The 16,123-nt window shown below is 46.0% G+C and overlaps 2 protein-coding genes across 2 annotated transcripts in view; one reads left to right on the plus strand and one right to left on the minus strand.

Annotated features, from left to right (window-relative positions):
- SRP68 (signal recognition particle 68) overlaps positions 1 to 9,740 on the minus strand; it is a 29,878-nt gene extending 20,138 nt beyond the window's left edge. The window contains exons 1-7 of the mRNA XM_069540125.1: positions 9,537 to 9,740; positions 7,902 to 7,968; positions 5,387 to 5,500; positions 2,222 to 2,417; positions 1,575 to 1,657; positions 1,222 to 1,331; positions 787 to 869 (exon numbers count right to left, since the gene is read on the minus strand). Of these exons, the coding sequence (XP_069396226.1) occupies positions 787 to 869; positions 1,222 to 1,331; positions 1,575 to 1,657; positions 2,222 to 2,417; positions 5,387 to 5,500; positions 7,902 to 7,968; positions 9,537 to 9,696 (813 nt within the window). The 5' untranslated portion in view covers positions 9,697 to 9,740. The remainder of the gene's footprint in view (positions 1 to 786; positions 870 to 1,221; positions 1,332 to 1,574; positions 1,658 to 2,221; positions 2,418 to 5,386; positions 5,501 to 7,901; positions 7,969 to 9,536) is intronic.
- Positions 9,741 to 13,559: 3,819 nt separating this feature from the next.
- Positions 13,560 to 16,016, plus strand: GALR2 (galanin receptor 2). The gene is given in 3 exon segments (XM_059997896.1): positions 13,560 to 13,627; positions 13,629 to 13,919; positions 15,191 to 16,016. Coding segments are annotated over 3 exon segments (1,185 nt in total).
- Positions 16,017 to 16,123: the final 107 nt, after the last annotated feature.

The raw sequence follows: 16,123 nt of genomic DNA on the forward strand, positions 1-16,123 counted from the left end.
AGAGCCTGTGCTCCGCAACCAGAGAAGCCACTGCAGTGAGAAGCCTGTGCACTAGTGAAGAGTAGCCTCTGCTCGCCGCAACTAGAGAAAGCCCGCATGCAGTAGTGAAGACCCAAAGCAGCCATAAATAAATAAATAAATAAAATTTTAAAAAAAGTTTGCAAGATATTCATCATATCATTAACAGTGGTTACCTCTGGGTGGTAACCCACATGATTCTTTTTTTTTTTAATTAATTAATTTTATTTTTTATTTTTGGCTGTGTTGGGTCTTTGTTGCTGTGGTGGTGAGCAGGGGCTACTGTTCATTGTGGTGCACAGGCTTCTCATTGCAATGGCTTCTCTTGCTGCGGAGCACGGGCTCTAGGCGTGTGGGCCTCAGCAGCTGCGGCATGCGGGCTCCAGAGCACAGGCTCAGCAGTTACGGCACACAGGCTTAGTTGCTCTGCGGCATGTGGGATCTTCCCAGACCAGGGCTCGAACCCATGTCCCCTGCACTGGCAGACGGATTCTCAACCACTGCACCACAAGGGAAGCCCCTAAATGATTCTATTTTTTTCCCCCCAGTCTTTCCCAGTCTTTTATATTTCCTACTTTTTCTACGAGTACCAAATTAAGAAAGTTGAACACTTTAAAATACTAAGTGAAAATAGTTTTTGCTAAAAATAGATATAAATATGCACATATTGACAGCAATTATCCTCGGATGATGGGATTATGGATTACTTCTTTTACTGGACTTTTTTCAAACCAAAGACTTTTCACAAAAATGTGCATACTAGATTACCTCCAATTTTTCAGCCAGGAGACCCTCAGTGCCCCCAGACCTCAATCTCATCTGCATGAGTTCATTGATAGCTGACTGGTCCCCTGAGAAAAAGAGAGATATTGAGTGGAAAATCCTCGAGGGAGTTGAGTGTTCCCTCAAGAACCACTAGATTCAACTCCAAGCTCTTCTCCCTCCATAAGCACGTTTCAAGGCCTCCCAAGTCCTTTCACAAAGCTCTTGGTGAGTAAAGATGGCAGGGCCAAAACCGAAGCAATGGAATTCCCTTCCGGATTTCGAGCAGGGCTAACTCCGACAATTCTACTTTTTTCATCAACCAAAACCCACACCAAATATGGAAGCAAGGGAAAGGGAAGAAAGTTAAAGAAATTCTCTAGGCTCTCTGAGATGAACTACCACCAAGCCACCTGTCGATGCCCCATGCAGCCCGCTCACCAATGTTATATGCGCAGTAGCGGATGTTGGGCGAGATCTCCTCCACACGCTGGTTGTACAGCACAGCCTGCTCTTCTGTGAAAGCGCTGGCCAGCTTCTCATAGATAGTCCTGCGAGGAAAGAAACATCACGGCTCACAGCAGCCTCACTTTAAGAAAATAAACTCACAAGGAACACAGACCAACTACCAGAACTTGCAAGTTCTGAGGCTGAAAGAGAAGAATCAACATTTCTAAAGAGAAGAAAAAAAGAAAGAAATTGTAATAACTTTCACAGAAACAAGCATTAGCTGATCTGCAGTTGAATGTGACTATCGTCAAAACTGGCCACAGCCTTCGGACCAGAGGACTTACTTGCATTTGTTAAAAGCCTCGATGGCAGCTTTCCATTCTTGATGTTCAAACCGCAGCATTCCTGAGAGGTAAGCTGTGTAAGCCTGTAAGGTGACGGGAAAGAGAAACTGCGTCAACACCCGACAACCAGACAGCCCAACCGCCTCTACTTGCTTCGAACTTTGATATCAAGAATACAGAGATATTCAGGTTGATTCTAAAAGAAAAAAATTTATTTCACTAATAAAATGTGATACATAGGTAATTTTACGATTCATTTTACTTCCTAGGAAAGAACTTCAAAATAAAGAAAATTTGTTCCCTTCATTTTATTTAACAACCCACTTCTAGGCTATAACATAAGCATTAAAAGTTGAAACATCTTTCATCTCTTTTCAAATATTCCTTAAGAAAAAAGTTCTTATTTTGTGAACTTCCCAGATACAAGTTCTCCGTGCACGTATCAAAAGACGCATGGGCTTTCTTAAAAGTTAGAGCTAACTGTTAAAAACCAAGAGCTCAAAAACAAAAACAAGAGCCAACTTCACCTTTTAAAAGCAAGATTAGGTTTTTTCCTCTCCTGACTACAAACATATAATGTAAGAAACTCTATTCTGTTTACGTCTCTAAGCTCCACAATAAAGCAAAGCTGATGTTGAGACACTAACCTGAGCCTCCAACTTGGTCTTGGCGTCCACACGATTGCTCTCACACAAGCGTTCCAACTCCTCCGCATGCTTCACAGCTTTGCGTAGGCGAGATAACAAATGGAACCGTTTTCGGGGTTCAGTGTTGGCTTCCTGTTTGAGCTGCATGGCATAGCTCCAGGCTCTCTCAGCATCCATCAGAACCAGAAGCAAATATCTAAACCAGAGACAGAATGGGCCAACTGAACAGCAAAAGCCAGGAGCACCAGACTCAGATATTCTCTGACGTGCAATCTTTGGCCTCTCAACTCTTCCCTATGCTCTGCCTTGCTTTCCTCCTCAGAGCTGCTCTTCAGTATCAACCATGGCTCCCAAATCAGCATCTCTGATAGGTTTCTAACCACCTATCAGACACATCTCATTGAAAAGCCTGCTATTGCCTCAAACTTGGCAAACCCAGACTTACCTCTCCCAAATTTAACAAATAGAGGCAGTCTAGGCACATAATCTGGCCTCATCTTTGAATCATAGCTCCTTCATCCCAACTCAGTTAGAAACCAAGTCCTTGAGAAGCAGTGTATACATACATATATATGCGTGTGTGTGTGTTTTTTTAAACTGAAGTATAGCTGACTTAAAATATCATATTAGTTTCAGGTGTACCACACAGAGATCCGATATTTCTATATATTATGAAATGATCACCACAGGAAGTCTAGTCACCATCTGTCACCATACAAAGGTATTACTATATTATTGACTATATTCCCTATGTTGTGCATTATATATCCCTGCGACTCTACTGTATAACTGAAAGTTTGTACTTCTTAATCCCCTTCCCCTATTTCACCCACCCCTTCCCACTTCTCTCCCTTCTGGCAGCCACCAGCTTGTTCTCTACAAGTCTTTTTGTTTGTTCATTTGTTTTTTAGATTCCACATATAAGTGAGATCATACAGTATTTGTCTTCCTCTAATTTCACTTAGCATAATACTCTCTACGTCCATCCATGTTGTCGCAAATGGCAAGATTTCATTCTTTTTTATGGCTGAGTCACATATATGTAACCTGATCTTGCTTTTAAAAGATGAAGTTGGCATCCCTTGTTTTTGTTTCTGAGCTCTGGTTTAAATATACATATAAATATAGATATAGACATAGATTTAGATATAAAACCTTCTTTATCTGTTATCCTTCAGTGGACACTTAGGCTGCTTCCACATCTTAGCTATTGTAAACAACGCTACACAATAAACGCTGGCGTGCATGTATCTTTTTTAATTCGTGTTTTTGGGAGTTTTTTTCAGATAAATACCCAGAAGTGGAATTGCTGAGTCATATAGTTCTATTTTTAATTTTCAGAGGAACCTCTGTACTGTTTTCCATAGTGACCGCACCAATTTACACTCCCACCAACAGTGCACGAGGGCTCCCTTCTCTCCACATCCTCACCAACACTTGTTATTTCTTGTCTTTTTGATAACAGCTATTCCGACAGGTGCGAGGTGATATCTCATCATGGTTCTGATTTGCATTTCCCTGACAACTAGTGATGTGGAGCATCTTTTCACGTGCCTGATGGCCATCTATATAACTTCCTTGGAAAAATTTCTATTCAGATCCTCTGCCCATTTTTTAATCGAATTGTTTGTTTTTTTGATATTGAGTTATATGACTTCTTTATGTATTTTGGATATTAACCCCTCATCGGATACGTCATTTGGAAATATCTCCTCCCATTTAATAGGTTGCCTGTTCATTTTGTTGATGGTTTCTTTCGCTGTGCAAAGAGAGGCAGTATACTGAAGTGGTTAAGAGCCTGGATTGGAATCTCAGTGCCACCACTCACTAGCTGTATGACTTTGGGCAAAATACTAACCCTTTCTGTGCTTCTCTCTCCCATGCAGTAATACATATAACACACTTAGACCAGAGCCTGGCACTTACTAACTGCTATATAAGTTAGCTACTTCATTGTTATTATGGTGAATCTTTCTTTAAACTACTGCCTTGATTAATCTTCCTTTAACTGTAGCTTAGCCTGGTCTCACTGTTATAACAGACTCTTCCTAACTTGATCTCATCGGATTTAATCAATCCATCCTGCTTCATCCCATCACGCTCTAGTTTTCTGACTGTGTCTCATACACCAAGCTCCGAGCCTCTTCGCTGCCTGAGCAGTAGCTAACAACTGCCCAGAGCATTACAGTTCCTACACTGCATTCAAAGACATCATGGCATGCTGTTTCCCTGAACACAGAATGTCTTTTCCTCTCACAAACCCTTAAAGGTCCAGCCTCCTCCATGCAGTCTTCCTGGCTTCCCCATCAAGAACCCCCAAACTAACTTCTCCCTTCCAAGACTTCAGAATTCTTATGAGTAAATTACACACAATATTGCAGTTTTGCTATCTTGTAGTGTTCCCTGTTCTGTACTCAACCAATATCTCTCAACAATATCAGAGTCAATGAGGTTCAATAACTATGCCTCCCCAACTCTTCTACATCCAATATGGTGTCTAACTCAGTTCTGGCCACGTACCGGACCAGGGGGCAGCAAACTTTTTTCATAAAGGGCCCAACAGTAAGCATTTTAGGCTTTATAGGCCCTATGGTCTCCGTCACAACTACTCTGCTACTGTAGCACAAAAGCAGCTGTAAGCAATATCTAAATAAATGGTGTGGCTGTGCTCCAACTTTATTTACAATAAACAGGTGGCAGGAAGACCATTTTGGCTCACAGGTCAAAGTCTGAGGAACTGACCCATAGACTTTTAATACATATTGCTTTCATAGAGTAATCCTGCCATGTTAAGCATGAATGCATTGAGCATTGAAATACAAAACTCTTCTGTAATCATTTACACATGTCCAGATTTCGCTTAAGACATAATGATTTAAGTAAGTACTCAGACATTGAGATTTGCGTTCTAGAAACCTTACCTAATAACCAGTTAGAGTCTAATCGCTGACTTCAACATTTGCCATTCTACCATAGCTCCTGAACAAGTTAAGAGTCTCTCTGAGGCTCAGTCTCCTCATTTTATAACACAGGAGTAGTAAAGATGTCTATCCCACAGGATCATGTGAAATAACTAAGAGCCTGACACAACACCTGTCACGCTGTAATTGTTCAATAAATGTATTAGCAAGATGCATTCAGCACTTAGCACTGGGCAGTCAATACCTGTTATCAGTCAGAAGATCTTCAGTTACTTTTTTCCCTGTGAATTTGTGTCTGTTCCCCATCTTGAAGTTAAGTGTTTTCCGAAGACGTCTTTGTCTACGGGAACAGTAGCCTCTGTAGGAAACCACAACCAAAAATCATTCGGCCAAGCTGATAATACTTTCAATAGTAAATTCTTCAATAAGGTAAGGTCAAAAGTTCAGGGTATTCTACTATATGGTTGCTATAGGTACCACCATCCTCTTGCAAACATTTATTGAATGGAAAATTGCAAGCAATATGACTGGTATCACAGAAAACATGAAGAGACAAGGACACAGTACCCATTCTCAAAGAACCCATACTCTAGTTGGAGAGAATCATGCAGATAGAATGGCAACCAAAAAAAACAAGGCCAATGTCAAATTGAATGTATAGGACACAAGTAATCATTCTCTTCTTGTTAACCCACTTTGCTGGAGTGGACTTATGGTGGGTTTTGAAAGAATGAGTAGGATTCTGATGGATGTAAAAGGGAAGAAGGGGCATCCTGAGGGAGAGTGTGATGACAATGAAGACGTGGAGAAAGAAACTGCAAGCATATTTGAAGAAAAATGAGGAGGTTAATTAGGATATCAATAAGAAAACTATAGACATCACCTCTATGCCAAGCCTCTCTCTTCTGTACTCATGCAACTTTTTATTCTTACTTCTACTACAATATGAGGGCATTATATTATGTTCTTAATATGTCTATCTCACTAACATAAACTCCTTTAGTGCAAAGATGATTTTATTTTCAAGTTTCCCCCAATGTCATAGCACAGTGCCTAACATATAGATGCGCAGTAACTGTATTTTGACTAAATTGTGTAAAAGTACATGTAAAATTTTACCACCCTTAATCAAATAATATAGCATAAAATTTACAATGCAAAATGATATTAAATGGTACTTCAAAATCTCAGTCTTAAAGCTACCAGAGCGGACTTCCCTGGTGGCGCAGAGGTTAAGAATCCGCCTCCCAATTCAGGACACACGGTTTTGAGCCCTGGTCCGGGAAGATCCCACATGCCGCGGAGCAACAAAGCCCGTGCACCACAACCACTGAGCCTGCACTCTAGAGCCCACGAGCCACAACTACTGAGCCCACATGCTGCAACTACTGAAGCCTGCGTGACTAGAGCCCGTGCTCCGCAACAACAGAAGCCACCGCAATGAGAAGCCCGCGCACCACAATGCAGAGTAGCCCCCGCTCGCTGCAACCAGAGAAAGCCCGAGTGCAGCAACGAAGACCCAACACAGCCAAAAATAAATAAATAAATTTATTAAAATAAAAAAGCTACCAGAGCACAGGTTATTAAAAAGAAGAAGTAATAGTCTGACCGAATCTATGAACTAGATCTTTTCCCTGGATTCATAATTATGCTTTAATTACCACTTACCCTTTCACATAAAAATCAAATGGGACACTCACACATTATGAGTAGAAATATAAATCGGTAAAAATTTTCCGGCAATATGGGTACATTTATCAAGATCCTTAAAAATGTTCACACTCCCTGAACTGACTGTCTATTTCTATACTACTCTATGCTAAAGAAATGATCAGAAATACAAAGAGGTATGAACAGAGATTCACGGGAACAATATTTTTAAACCTACAAAACTGGCTACGATATAAATAACCAACTTGGGGGAACAGGTAAATAAATTATGGTAGGCCTATATATTGAGTTATAATGCAACTAATAAAAATCACGTGTATGGAACATTTTTATAGGCATGGAGGAATACATACCATATAACGTTAGGCAAAAAAGCGGAATACAAAGTTGTATATACGATATGAGCAAACATGAAAAAAATGCATAGAAAGAGACTAGGAGAACAAAAATACTACTTGGTAGACACATACATACAAATATATTTATGTACTAAAAACGTACTAAAAGGTACACATCAAAGTCATTTTTATGTTATGAATATTTTACCACCAAAAAATCTAATTAAAAATGTAACACTGAAAACAATTAATAATAACTAGAAAAAACAAAAACAAAAATCGGAGTCAACCACTAGCCATTCAATTGGGGAACAAAAGCAGACTGCGATTCATCCCTGCAATGGAATACTACTGAGCAGTATCTGTTAGGTGAGAGAATCTAGACACAAAAGGCTATGTTCTGAAAAAAGCAAAACTATAACAATGGAAATCAGAACAGTGATTGCCAACAGCTGGAATGTAACCCAGATCCTACAATACGGTTAAGTTTAAAAAAAAAAAGATTACCATAACTATTATTTTCAGCAGAAGCCTCCAATGTTATCTGCAATACTGTGAGACAAAATGGATAAAAAGATTGGCTCCTTTTAAATTTGAAAATTAAGTATCTTCTTGAGAACTCAATACAAGTTAAGAACTAGACTTTCTAGGTATACTTTCTGGTACAGCAGAGTAAGTAGGATAGTAAAAAAGCAAACCAAATTTGAAAATTCCACAGAGACTTGTACATATCTTGCGCACGATACTAACCTGTACCTCTGAAAATCTCCATGCCGTAAACCATGCTGCTGCTGGGATTCCTTAATAATCTGAAGAACTAGAGCCAAGATTAAGGAAAAGCTTACAGTGCCAAGAATCCAAATAACTCAAAACATTCATCTATATTAGTACTATTGGTCTACATCTGTATCAAATCACAGCACATTAAACATTTCTGAAATACTGAGTACATTAGTGAAATCTCTGGTAAGCATTTTCAATAGCTCTCTTATCATAGGACAGGACCAGGGCTAAGCATGTAGAAAAGTTGACTGCCTGAACTGTTACTACTTTCAAACTAAAAAAGGAGGGCATCATTAGCCATTGAGGCTTAATGAGACCCAACAGCTAAAGCTGCTGGATTCTAAATACTGACTACATCTGGGGTGGTTCCCAGTGATTTACACCTGGACCCAATGTTTTACTCATTTTAGCAGATTCAGGTTATAAATGACATGTACTACTCCTCTATTTGCATAACCTCCTACATCTGCCAAATCTGACTTTCCTTAACAGCTGTGATGCTGCATGTGCCTATGGTGAGCACATGCCAACCAAACCAGACCACAGTTTGCATTAAAATACTAGTTTTTCTTTTTTTAAAAAAAAAGCCTTGAGCAAACTCTCCTTTTTAAGAACCTTAAAATATTTTAAGATTATGTCCCAAACTTCAGGAAGTCCAACGACCTTTGTCTACAATTTTAGTTTTCTTTTAAAGTTTCCTCAATGCTTCTTTACAGACGTATTTTAAAACACTGAACAATAAAAGGGCTATTTCAATAACTAAAAAGAGACAAACATATATAAGGTGTGCAGTAAAATCAAGGCGTTCTAACATCCATTTGAAAGGATACCGCCCGTTCAAAAAGTAAAACTTCAATCTCCTGAAAACTTCACTATATTAAGATGTCAAGCTAAATGTATTATTTCAGAAATTCATCTACATTTTCTCCACTACTTATTCATTTCAAAAAGCCACAAACTAATGTCATCAACACTCAACTGTGGTACACTCTGATGAAAACTAGAAACCGACTCATCTGAATGACTCTCAACAAGATAAAAGGTCTACAGACCTATTAAGAAAGCTATACAAGTAATGTTAACAACCTACAATGATTTATATTCAAAATGGGCAATAAGCTTTCCCTTACAACACGTAACTTTTGCCTCCATTTCCAAAGCATCAAACTGTAATTTTTATTATGCATTCCCCGACAGCTGTCAGACAGAAGTATTAGGCCAAAAGGTCAAGACTGCAGTTTCCTCTCCCCAGTTCAGTGGCCCCAGTTGCCAAGGCAGTAGTTCATCAGAGTGGCCAGTGTCAGCCCCATCACCAGCCCTCCAACTGGGCAACTGCGGGTAAACTGAAGAAAACTGCCCAATATTCCGGTGCCGCTTGAAAGAAGAGGACGTTCCCCAGACTGGAAGACAAAGAAGATGCGGGGAAAGGCCAGTCGAAAACCAGACCCTGAAACTCTGAAGTGCCAAAAAGTAGAAGCGAGAGAAACTGCAACCTTCGGCCTCTCCTGCCCAGGTCGTGCCGCAACCCGCCGCCTCTCCCGCCCCCGGCCCGCCAGATCGACACGTAGTCATTGCGAGTTAGGCCCGATTACTGTAGGATACTCTCCAAACTCAGGCTATCTCCGAATTCTTTGTTTGCCTTCGATCCAGCTGAAGGCCGTTCGTTTTCCTTATTTTCCTCTCCTCCGGCACCGCGTCCACCACCGCTACCGCCGCTGCTGCTACCACCGCCGCCTGCAGGAACCTGTTTCTCAGCAGCCATCTTGCCCCTGCGCCGCAGAGCAGGACGGGATAGAGAAGGCGGGACGACCGGGGAGAGAGAGAGAGAGCGCGGAGCCGGCTCGGATGGGCTGACGGGATACCGGCGGATTCCGCCGCCGACGGCCCTGCCCGCAGGCAGCGGCCACTTGTTGGAGTGCGCCTGCGCGTGGACTAGGCTTCCGGGTCTCAAACGGTGGTGGGCTAGGCTGAGGGCCCGGAAGCTCGCGGACGCCGTAACTGCTGAGGTCTCCTGGGGGCAATCCTACTTCGCATCCACCAAGGGTGGAGGATCCGGAGATGTCCCCCTCCCACACCTCCTGCATCCCTGCACAGGGGATCCGGCTCACGTCCCGCACACAGAGAGCGGGTGCAGTTGGCTAAGACCTTTGGATTTCGGAGTGTCTACCTCCCCGGGGGCTCCGGAGATGGGGTTCCCACCCTACGCAACGAAACACCACGCCTGGGAGGAACCGCCTCTGTCTGCGCTTTCCTTTGGAGCCGACCATAGTGCAGGGACTTTCCCTAATGGATGGAGATCGGTGCCTTTCCCTGGACTTCCGGTCGAGCAGTCCGCGGAGTGAGAAGTGCTGAAGCGAGGGATACCATGAATCTTTCCTCTGCAATATGGCACTGCGAGCTCTGGAGTCTGATCTCTGCAGCTCCAATTCTGCCTCTGCCATTACTGGTTGGGAGATGTTGGGCAAATAATCTCCCTCATAAACCTTTTCCCTCATCTGTAAATGGGGATAACCAATTAGGGTGGTTATGAAGACTAAATTAAATGGTGTATTTTTAAAGTAAGTCTGCACTAATCATTAGGGAAATGCAAATCAAAACCACAATGAGTGATCACCTCACACCCATTAAGGTGGCTACTATTAAAAGGACAATAATAACAGAACATAACATGTATTGGTGGGGATGTGGAGAAGTTGTAACCTTGGTGCACTTTCGGTGCAAATATAAAATGGTACATCCACAGTGGAAGACAAAAGAATTGCCATATGATCCAGCAATTTCACTTCTGGGTATATATCCAAAAGGATTGAAAGCAGGGTCTTGAAGAGTTATTTGTACACCCACGTTTATAGTAGCATTATTCGCAATAGCCAAGAGATGGAAGCAACCCAGCGGCCCTCAGGGATAAGCAAAATATGGTCTGTCCATACAATGGAATATTATTCAGCCTTGAAAGGGAAGGAAATTCTGACACATGCTACAACATGATTGAAGCTTGGAAATATTGTGCTAAGTAAGGCAGTCGTGAAAAGATATGGTATGATTCCACTCATATAAGGTATCTAGTGTAGTCAAATTCATAGAAAGTAGAATGATTGGTTGCTGGGGGCTAAAGGCAGGGGAAATGGAGAGTTATTGTTTAATGGGTATAGACTGTCAGTTTTGCAAGATCAAAAAGTTCTCGAGATTGGTTGCACACCAATGTGAGTATACTTAACACTACTGAACTATACACTTAAAATGTTTAAGGTGGCAAACTGTGTTTTGTATATTTTACCAAAAATTAAAAATAATTTTTAAAAAAGTAAGTCTCCCAAATGTCTATCAACAAGTGAATTTGATAAACAAAATGTGATTATCATACAATGGAATATTATTTGGCCATAAAAAGGAATGAAGTACTGATACATGCTACATTGTGGATGAATCTTGAAATCATTAGGCTAAGTGAAAGAAGGTATACACAGAAGGCCACATATTGTATGATTCCATTTATATAAGATGTCCAGAATAGGCAAATCTATAGAGACAAAGAGTGGTTGTGTAGGGCTAGGGGTGGGAGGCAGGAACAAAAACATCCTAAAATTGATTGTGGTGATGGTTGCACAACTCTGTGAATATATTAAGAAACAAATGAACATTTTATATGGGTAAATTGTATGGTATGTGAATTATATTTCAATAAAGCTTTTTTTAAAAAAGTAAGTCAGATGATGTTAGTCCTCTAGTCAAAACTCTGCAATGGCTCCGCTTTTTAGTCAGATTAGAAGACTTCCTTGCAAGGGAAAAAAGTCCTACATGCTATGCCTCTCACCTTCTCTCGTGCCAATCTCCTTCTTGTTCATTCAGCTCAAGCCATACCACGCTCCTTGCTTAGGGACACGGGCACACTCCTGCTTTAGGGCCTTTGCGCTGGCTGTTCTATCTGGAATGCACTTCCCTTGGCTATCTGCTAGGCTAGCTCCTTCAACTCTTTGCTCAAATGTCACCTTCCTAATGAGGTCTGCTTGACCACCCCATTTTAAATTGCACCATCACCACCACTCCAGTACTCTCAATTCCCTCACCGTGATTTACTTTTCCTGCAAGTACTTAACTTGTAATTGATTAATAACTTGAGTTATATTTGTCTCTTCCCTGCTAGAAAGGAAGCTCATGAAGGGCCTTGGTCTTTGTAGAGCTCACTGGTAAATCCCAAGGACCTAGAACAGTGCCTGGAAAGGAGTAGGTGCTTTATAAACGTGTATTCAATAAATGAATGGCAAGCATCTCAGAAACATGAATGGTCATTATCTTCTTATTCAGTGAATAAGCAGGCAGGGCAGAGGTGTGAACGAGGCTTCCTTACCAAGAGGAGCAGGTAGCTGGGCTCCTGAGGCTGAGATCCTGGAGGGGAAAGTGGAAAAAGAATGTTTTTGACTAGGACTCAAGGAACAGGGCAAGGAAAGGGGAAGCAGAGGTCAAGCCACAGAAGGTAGTGATGTTCAAACCCAGTTTTAAAACTATATAGAAACAGTGATGATTCTGGGTCACGGGTGTTTGATGCCTAGTATGTCAAAATCAGAAACAAATATTTAAGTTGTTTTTTGCAACCTAAACACCCTCCTGGCTATCTAGGAAAATGCTCCTGATGCATGGTCCTCTGCTGTTTTGTATTTCCTTTAAGTTTCCCCTTGTTGGATATCTGAATAGGGTAAGGAGAAAAAGAAGAAGAGTTGGATTCATCCAGATTCTACCAACTGGCCTCAGGTCTCTCACACACATCTCATTCCATTCTCACCAGAGCCCTCTGAGAAGGTGTTATTAGCCCATATTGTAATATTGAGGAAACCGAGCCACGGCGCCAGGAACACAGCCTGACACACAGCAGATGCTCAATAAATTTTTACCGGACTGAATTGGAGGGGGAGACGCTCAGTGAGGGAGAGAAGGGAATGAAATCCTTCCACCATCCCTACCGCTGTTCCTGGGAATTAGAAGTGGGAAGAGGCGTGGGGCACACGGCAGGGCCGTCCCACTCGCCAGTTCTGGAAAACGGCAGCACTCTCATCCGCCTCCGCCCTTCATCACTCCCACCCCACGCTTTAGGGGCCACCTGCAACTCTCTCGAGGACGCTCCCCAGCCTGCCCCAGGAGGTCTGGCGCGCCCGCCAGGCTGCAGGGAAGTGCCGAGGCGCACGGGGTAGCGGGCGAGCGCTCCCGGCAGGCGGTCCCTCCACCACTCCGGCGTCTGCCCCGGAGGTCGGTTCGCTGCTCAGCCCGGCACAGCCCGGAGTCGGAGGCTGGAGCGCGCCGACGCCGGAGGGCCGAGGAACAGACACTGGCGCGGCCCTCCGCCCCAAGGGTGGGCAGCCTGTGCCTTGGCCGGGGCGCGCCGAGGCCACTGGACAGTCCTTCCCCCAGCGCGGCCGGCCGCCAGGGGGAACACCCCACCCTTCGGCTGCTCGCTCCTTCCCCTGCCCCCAGCGCACCCGCTTCTCCTGCCCCAGCCTCAGCGAGACTCACTCCGTCCGCAGCTCCACCGAGTCGCTCTGGGCGCTGCAGCGGCTGAAAACCGCCGGAGCTGCGCGCTCGCCAGGACGCAGACGGCTGCAGAAGTCAGGGCAGCCCCGGTGCAGCGGCACTATGAATGGCTCGGGTGGCCTGAACACCGAGGACACGAACGAGGCGGGCGGCCGGGGTAGCTGGCAGCCTCATCGTTCCCATGCTATTTGCGCTCATCTTCCTCGTGGGCACCATAGGCAACTCACTGGTGCTGGCCGTGCTGCTTCGTGGTGGCCAGGCGGTCAACACCACCAACCTGTTCATCCTCAACCTGGGCGTGGCCGACTTGTGTTTCATCGTGTGCTGCGTGCCCTTCCAGGCCACCATCTACACCCTGGACGACTGGGTGTTCGGCTCGCTGCTCTGCAAGGCGGTGCACTTCCTCATCTTCCTCACCATGCATGCCAGCAGCTTCACACTGGCTGCCGTCTCCCTGGACAGGTGAGCTGGCAGGCAGGCTGTGGCTGGAGAAGGGGGCTGGACTTGAGGGTCAAGGAGGGATGTGTGGAAAGTAGAAAAGAACACTAGGAAGGCAAGGGAAGCAGGAAGGAGTGAAAGACAAGCAGGCGTGTAAGAGGAAAAAGAAGAATAAGAATGGGGGACCTCCGTGTCTCTCTGTTAGGTACATCCTCAGGAGCTTCAGGCTGGAGACCTCAGCTCTCCAGCGCCGCTGACATCTGACAAAGCACAACGTTTCTGGGTGCAAAGGGTTTTCCCCCCGTGCTGGGTCTCCTTTGAAGCTCGACGCCCCTGGGAGGCTGGGATGGGAGGGATTACTGTGCCCAATTTACAGACCAAACCGAGTTTGTAAGTGATTTGCTCAGAGTTGCCCATCCAGTAATCCTGTGCGTGAAGCCACTGGCCTGTCTCCTGGCGTCAAACTCGGGCGCCTCCACCTCACTGGCCTCCAAGCCACAGTTTGCTCCGCACAGCCGACTCTGGTGCGGACTGCAGAATTTGGGTCCTTCGTGAGGGCCCATGCCAAACTCCGAGCAAGCATGGCCAAGGCTCCCTAGCTCGGTCCCACAACCTGACCAACAGGCCCGGGGGCAAGGGCAGGAGAGGAGCGGGCCCAAGGGTCCCCCTGGAAGCTGAAGCTTGAAAGGACACCTGGGGGATTCCTAGGGAGGGAATCCTGGTATCTCCCCAGCCCCCTCTGTCTCCACGTCCTCCCAACCTTTCCTGGACAGGCAGCGAGGTGAGGCCACATTCCCCATATACCTCCCAGGTCCACTGAATGCCAAGTGTGTTGGTTCCAAGAAGAGAGCACTGATGGGACCCATAGAACGTCGGCTTCTCTAAAGAATTCCCTCGCGGTACCTTGCCTGACAGTGTCTCCAGGCTGTCTCCTAGGGCCTCAAGGCGCCTGGGTCCTACCTCTCCGGGCACCGTCACTGGTGGGTAATCACAGCCTGCCGGAGCCCCAAAGTCGGTTTACTCTTCGGGGTGCCCTCCCGGGTGGAATCCGATTGTGGTCGTAGTCTCAGGGAGAGCAGATGAGTGGCCTTTCCTGCTGCCGGGTCCCGCCCCACGTGTAGGCGCGGCTGAGGGTGTCCGGGATGCTCTGTGTCGCCCTCCGGGCTTGTGCGGTATTACCGTGCGCTAGAGACATTCCTCGACAGTGAGCGTGGGGCTCGAGGTGGAGGGGTCCGGCCCTGCCTCCGCGAATCCGCCGGCACACCAGACGTCTCCCTTTCTGGCCCGACCCGCAGGTATCTGGCCATCCGCTACCCGCTGCACTCCCGCGAGCTGCGCACGCTTCGCAACGCCTTGGCGGTCATCGGGCTCATCTGGGGGCTGTCGCTGCTCTTTTCCGGGCCATACCTGAGTTACTACCGCCAGTCACGGTTAGCCAACCTGACCGTGTGCCGCCCGGCGTGGAGCGCGCCTCCCCGCCGCGCCATGGACCTCTGCACCTTTGTCTTCAGCTACCTGCTGCCCGTGCTGGTGCTCGGCCTGACCTACGCGCGCACCCTGCGCTACCTCTGGCGAGCCGTCGACCCGGTGGCCGCCGGCTCGGGCGCCCGGCGCGCCAAACGCAAGTTGACGCGTATGATCGTCATCGTGGCCGCGCTCTTCTGCCTCTGTTGGATGCCTCACCACGCGCTTAACCTCTGCGTGTGGTTCGGCCGCTTCCCCCTTACGCGCGCTACCTACGCGCTGCGTATCCTCTCGCACCTCGTCTCCTACTCCAACTCCTGCGTCAATCCTATCGTTTACGCTCTCGCCTCCAAGCACTTCCGCAAGGGCTTCCGCAAGATCTGCGCGGGCCTGTTGCGCCGCGCCCCGCGCAAAGCCTCCGGCCGCGTGTGCGTCGCGGCCCAGGGCACCCACAGCGGCAGCGTGCTGGAGCGCGAGTCCACCGACGTAACGCACGTGAGCGAGGCAGCCGGGCCCTCTGCTCCTGCGCCGGCGCCTCTTAGCTGCCAGTCCTCGAGCTCGGTTCCCAGCCTGTCCTGGCGGGACCAAAAGGCTCCCAAAGCCACCTTGACAGTTAATGTGACCCGAAGGCACTTAGGGAGTACACTTGGGTGTTGAAAGATTGGAGTCAGAGGTCGGGGGATCGTGGAGGGAGTTTCATCTGTTAATAAAACACGCAATCCAGGGCTTCCCTGGTGGCACAGTGGTTGAGAGTCCGCCTGCCG

The sequence above is a fragment of the Delphinus delphis genome, chromosome 19 (assembly GCF_949987515.2).
Source record: "Delphinus delphis chromosome 19, mDelDel1.2, whole genome shotgun sequence".
Taxonomy (NCBI): Eukaryota; Metazoa; Chordata; class Mammalia; order Artiodactyla; family Delphinidae; genus Delphinus; species Delphinus delphis.